Source organism: Cryptomeria japonica, unplaced genomic scaffold (assembly GCF_030272615.1).
Source record: "Cryptomeria japonica unplaced genomic scaffold, Sugi_1.0 HiC_scaffold_2237, whole genome shotgun sequence".
NCBI lineage: Eukaryota > Viridiplantae > Streptophyta > Pinopsida > Cupressales > Cupressaceae > Cryptomeria > Cryptomeria japonica.
Genome location: NW_026730499.1, coordinates 4,368 through 11,000, shown reverse-complemented (window position 1 = coordinate 11,000; position 6,633 = coordinate 4,368). Strand labels below are relative to the sequence as shown.

Sequence of the window (6,633 nt, the reverse complement as noted above, 5' to 3'; positions counted from 1 at the left end):
CGGCATGTGATCTTCATGAAGAGGAACGAGGGGATTTATTTATGGCAACAAATTAAGGGCTTAACATAACACTTCATTAAAGATGATGTAAGGATCATAAATGCTTCTTAATTATTAAAGCTAAACATAAATCACTTAACAAACACAAGGTAAATTGACACTATGTTGAATTGACAATAAAAATATATTTAAAATTTATATCCCAAAGGATATGTATGGAAGTTATGGAGTCAACAAAATGTAAGGATAATAAGCACATCCTATTATAAAATATTTCAGCTTAACTCTAATTATGATGAATAATGCAAAATTATTAATAATGAAATAATTGGGATTAAGAAATAAAATAAATCAAAAGGACAAGTGACTTATTAGAATTTTTCTATATTGTTGAATTTGACCTCCTAAACTCATTAATACAATATGATAAAATACTAGAAGTAAATATATATCACGAAACATATATTCAAATCATAAAACATATATATCACGATCAACAAATCCAATTACAATGCCACCATCCACTGGTAAATCGTGTCTCTCAATGCTTCACACTGACATGTCACACTTCTATGCTTCTATACGGCTGTTTCTTGGCGTATGTAGTATTAATAGTAAATCAAATTAATATCATTAATTGTATATAAAAATCGTGCTATATTTAGACTGTTTCTGATGCAAAACGTTTTCAAATTCCGTTTTATTGCCCTTATCATTTCACTTTTCTATTTGTGGTAACAAACTGGTTGCAAACGTTTGCTTTTCAGGCATGGAGTGAGACAGATTCGCACAGCATGGGCTGATGGAGCAGGGTATATAACTCAATGCCCGATTCAAGCAGGAGTAAAATATACGTACAAATTCAGGATTATTGCACAGGAAGGAACCTTGTGGTGGCATGCCCATGTCTCGTGGCTGCGTGCAACAGTTCACGGAGCAATAGTTATCTATCCAAAGAAAGGAAGCTCTTATCCGTTTCCTCAACCCTATTCAGAGTTTCCCATCGTGTTAGGTAATCAAAATTGTTGAAATCCTCTGTTTTAGACTAATATCCTGTTTTATATCAGTTCCCTGTTTTTATGAATAGAAGTTTGCTGAAAATAACACTGCTGTTTAGAATTAAAAAAATACTCTTATATTAGTAAAGAAAGCTTTATAAATTATTCTGATTAAGGGTTCATCAGATTCTTGTAGGGAAGGAAAGATAAAAAGCATTAAGCATATATCAATAAAATATGAGACGACCAAAAGAATCAAGGAAGCTTTGTAAATTGTTAATTGCTTTCTCCGTTTTTCTTTTATTTTTTACATTTACATTTGTTTTTTATTAATATAGTATTCTTCTATTTAAATTTCAGGAACAAATACTTATGCGTTATATATACTACTAATTATAATTTTTTATAAAATGTGTAATTTAATTTTTTTTTTGTAAAACTCTTTTGTTTTGACATTTTTATGCAATAACTCAATAGCTTTAGAACAAATAAATATATATATTAAAATAATATCCTCACAAATTAAGTATATATTTCTTAAAAAAGAAATCGAGACAAAATAATATTTTAATAAATATTAGAAAAATATTTATGTTTTTTTTCTCTTTGTTCTATTTTTTTAAAGATATAGATGTGATTATTTTTTGTGAATGCTTTGATAGCTATTCACATTACAACTCACTTTTTTCAAAATAGAAAAATTAACCGAAAATAAATAAAGAAAAACTAGTTATTATGTTGAGAGACATTTAGTGACAATATAGCATGAAGTATTGTATTGAGATCATATACATAAAAATTAAAATTCAATTTATAGAATATTACAAGTAAAATGGTTCACCAATAAAATAAATAACTCTCAATTGATTTAATTTTTATGTGTCTATATATGTTTGTAGGAAATAAAATAGTTGTAAAATAAAATATTCCAACTCTTAAATAAATAGAATTTGAGATCTCACATTTTTTTGAGTATGTTTGCTAATAATTGCTAGCTTATTGATTAGATAAAATTTTACTTTTCTAACTTTGGAAAGCTTACTTGATTTAAAGTAATTAGAATTCATTGAATTTAGTTGCTATAAATATATCATATTCGGTGCTAAACATAGTTATGGATCCATATAAAAGTGACAATTATGTTGTAAATTACTTTTCTAATAGGATCAAGATTTAAAACACAAGTTAGTTGATGACATTTAATATTATATTTTAAATTATATTACTCACATATAGTTTATACTATTGTTAGTATTTGTGTTGTCATAACTTCAATGGTACAACACTCTCAATAGAAAATAAAAAGTCTTAGGTTTACCTCCCAGCTAGTCCATAAATTTAACATGATATAAAAGCCAAGGTCAACAAAACTAGACCAAGATAGGATCAATAAGAATCTATTGTTTGGCTCAAGGGGGATGTTGGAAAATGAGTCATACCCAAATAAAGATGGACCAATTGTCATGAGGGCTTGTAGTTTAGTGGTAGAACAACCTAGTAGCAAATGGGATGTCTTCAATTCAACACCTAACTAATCCATGAAAATTTAATAGTGCAACTATCCCAAATAGTTTTTATGTTCTAAAAAATTCTAGAATATATAAATTATATTAAGATTTGAACTCCACTCGAGTTATTATGGTAACAAAATGCAACAAATATTGTAGTTCAATTAAAAATTGTCTTTTTTTTTTAATAATATTTAGTAGTTTTCATTGATGCCATATATGTTAAACAAAAGTAAGCCTACCAAAATCATATTGATGGACTTTCCAATTCTTGATTACATGATTTAAAAGGTACTAATGCAATTTAATCATATCTTAATGTACACATACAGGAAAAAGAAAACCCAACAATATAAAACAATTTTTTTACTAATTACCTATTCACCAATTCAAAGAAAAATCTCTCTATCCTCCTATTTCTCAATGACATGTCCTTTAAAAAGGACATTTATGCATTTTGTTAATTTAAACTCAATTCAAAAAAATTATTTTTTATATTTTCCACCCAAAAATTGTGTGATTTCATTACACATTAACATATATGTAAAATTAGAGCTATGATTGACAAGAATTATCTTAATAACTAGAGGCTAGAGTATTTCATGATCATAAGGATTTTGTTTAGAACTATCGATTAGTTAAAAACAGAAGAAAAAATAACACTTTCTCATTTCCATTTCATTTTATTTGAACTGCTAAAATTCTATTCATTTTTATCTTGTTTTATTGTATTATATCCAAATGAAAATAATATGGATAGTGACGTTAAACTCGACACAATAAAGGATGGTATAAAGGTATCAAAATTTTGAAATTTCTATATGGTTAAGTTTTAATTGAACATATTAAAAGAGGAGATAAAATGATAAGTAATCAAAATTTTTAGGTAGAATAGGAAAAGATAGGTCATAGCCATGGGAAAGGTCTTAGCTATCAAGAACTAGCTCTTTGTTTATAGCAATTCTTTCTTGATTAATATGTTCTTTATTTTATAGCTATATTTTATTCTTGGTGGGAGATACAATCAACACCAATAGAAACAAATTCATCATTGTCTAATCAATTAGGAGTACCCTTTTCATGAGGCTATGATTAGACAAAAGTTTGGCGAAGCTATGGAGACCAACCATGAATACTATGTCTGAAGTTCTATGTTGGGGTAGATAAAAAGCATGATAATCATGTCCACAATCATTTTAGCTATGCTCATGCCAACAATCTCAAGGAGGGGACTAATCTTTGTAAGAGGGAGAAGTTAGTATTTGTAGATGGACTAAAACATTACTCTAGTTATCAAGAAGCACTTGTAAGTGGACAACATCAAGCACAACATTATTAACATATACATCTATATTCATGAAAATATTTGAGAAAAACATAAATTTAGTATACATAAAAAAAGGACGAGTTATTAATTTTGTAGCCACCCTTGGTGCGTAAATGTATAATAGAATAAATATATTTTAATTACTTTTCATCCAAAAGAAGTCACAAACATTTAGAACTAACAAGTAGTCATAAAAAGAAAGCTTGTTTATTTCCATTTCATCTTATTTTTAGAAATAAGTTTATTCATTTTTATCTTGTTTTTTTCTTTTTTTATATGTACATATCAGGATTATAAATAATGACATCAAATTCAACACAATAAAGGATAGTAAGAATATACCAAATTTTGAAGTTTCTATATAGTAGGTTTTAAGTGAACATTACTAATATATGAGATAAAATGATCGGTAATCAAATTATTAAACAATAAAAGTTATAAGTTGAATAAGAAAAAATGAAATAACCATGAAGAATGTCTTAGATATTTAGAACTAGCTCTTCATTTATAATTTAATACCTTCTTTATTAAGATGTTCTCTATTTGATAGCTAAGATTTATTCTTGATGAGAAAAACAAAATTTTCATTATTTAATAAATTAGGAACACCTTTTTTGAAGTTTGTGAACAAATAGATGACCAATGAAACTATGAAGCTATAAAAACCAACCATGATTATTACGTCTGAAATTCTATATAAAGATAGATAAAAACCATAAAAATATGACTATACCTACACCAACAACCTCAAAGAGGGGACTAATCTTTGTGAGAAGGAAACTTTGGCAACACAAGATGCATTACTCTACTCATCAAGAAGTACATGTAGGTGAACAACCTTAAACGCAACTTTATTAAATTTTAAGTTAATAAGAATACTATTGAAGTCAACTCTAATTTATAGATTGATTATTTTATTTATTTTTATTTTCTTTAGAGATCCATAATATGACCTACTTTTTTTAAACAGGAGAATGGTGGAACAAAGATCCTGAAGCGGTCGAAAGGCTATTAATTCAAACAGGAAGTGCACCTAATATATCCGATGCCTTTCTCATCAATGGTCAGCCAGGAGATCTCTATTCTTGCTCCAAATCAGGTATAGAGTACTTTTCAGTTACAGATGAACTCTAATGTCAGGTACTCAACATGGAGTTGATGAACTAACTGCTTACATGCAGGAACAACTAAAATCTCTGTACAACGAGGAAAAACGTACCTTCTACGTATTGTTAATGCTGCAGTCAATAATCACCTCTTTTTCAAGATTGCATCACACAATTTCACAGTGGTAGCCTTAGATGCTTGCTACACAAAACCATACACAACAGACATAATGCTTATAACCCCTGGCCAAACTGCAGATGTTCTTCTCACCGCCAATCAAGCAATAGCCAAATACTACATTGCTGCCAATGTATACACTACCCAATCTATTGGATTCTTTGATAACACCACAACAACTGCCATTCTTAGCTATGTGGGTTCTCACTCATCTGCCACCCCATCTCTTCCACAATTTCCAACATACAATGACACTGCAACTGTCACTAAATTTAATAAAGGATTACGAAGCCTAGCTTCAAAAGAGCACCCAATAGAAGTTCCCCAGAACATTGATGAGAAACTCCTAATAACAATAGGACTTGGTTTATTTCCCTGTAGAACTAACGTGACCACCAACTGTCAAGGCCCCAACAATACCAGAGTAACTGCTAGTATGAACAATGTATCTTTTGTCCTGCCAGATATAGCCATACTTCAAGCTTATTATTTTGGTATTAATGGTGTCTTTACCACTGATTTTCCTTCAAACCCACCAATTGTGTTTAATTATACAAGTGACAATATACCCAGAAGTCTTTGGTCACCAATCACTGGAACAAAAGTTAAAGTGCTAAATTATAATGCTACAGTTCAGGTGGTGTTCCAAGCAACGAATATCTTCCAGCCTGATGACCATCCAATGCATATTCATGGTTATGATTTTTATGTTGTGGGAGAGGGATTTGGTAACTACAATGCTCGAACAGATCCTCTCACATTCAATTTGGTTGATCCACCAGAACGGAATACTGTGGGAGTTCCTGTTGGTGGGTGGACTGCTATCAGATTCAAAGCTGACAATCCAGGTGACAAAACATATAGCTTTCAATTATTCTCTCAAAATTAATGATGCATATCTTCAAATTAAAAACTGAAGAATATATGAAAAACCATGATTTTTGCAGGTGTTTGGTTTGTGCACTGTCATTTTGATGATCATCTAACATGGGGATTGAATATGGTCTTCATGGTGAAGAATGGCCATGGCAATTTGGCAAGTTTGGAGAAGCCTCCTCCTAAACTCCCGAAATGCTAGCTCCACAAACCATGTCATCTCAATCAGTCAATAGTAGTCTTTAATTTCACCACCTTGTTATAAGTATTTTGCCATGAGGCAATATTATTGTAATAACTATTATTTAACTAGTTATTAATAATTGTATTGGATAACAAATTAGAAATTAGTAGTTTTTCTATTGAAAAATATTATTTTTTTAAAGTAAATTTGTAAATTTAGTAATTACAAATATTTTTCGTTTTGAATTTAATTGGTTAAAATTTTGAAAATTGAGTTCTTAAGAATAACTATATTCATAATATATATGACGAAAAATGTTAGGTGATATTTAACATAATTTAAATATTTTCAATATCTATTTTCAAACTTATTTATCCTCCCAACTCATTATAACAAAACAATATATTTTTATTTAAAAAATATTACTATTGTTCAAACACCTATTTTTAAAATTGA

General features: G+C 29.1%; 1 protein-coding gene across 1 annotated transcript; it reads left to right on the top strand.

The window, feature by feature from the left end:
• Nucleotides 1–492: 492 nt before the first annotated feature.
• On the top strand, nt 493–6,383 carry LOC131873570 (laccase-3-like; the record flags this gene model as incomplete). The annotated part of the gene is given in 5 exon segments (XM_059216399.1): nt 493–527; nt 768–1,012; nt 4,804–4,932; nt 5,015–5,965; nt 6,065–6,383. Coding segments are annotated over 5 exon segments (1,491 nt in total), but the record flags the coding sequence as incomplete, so codon positions are not given.
• Between the last annotated feature and the right edge of the window lie 250 nt (nt 6,384–6,633).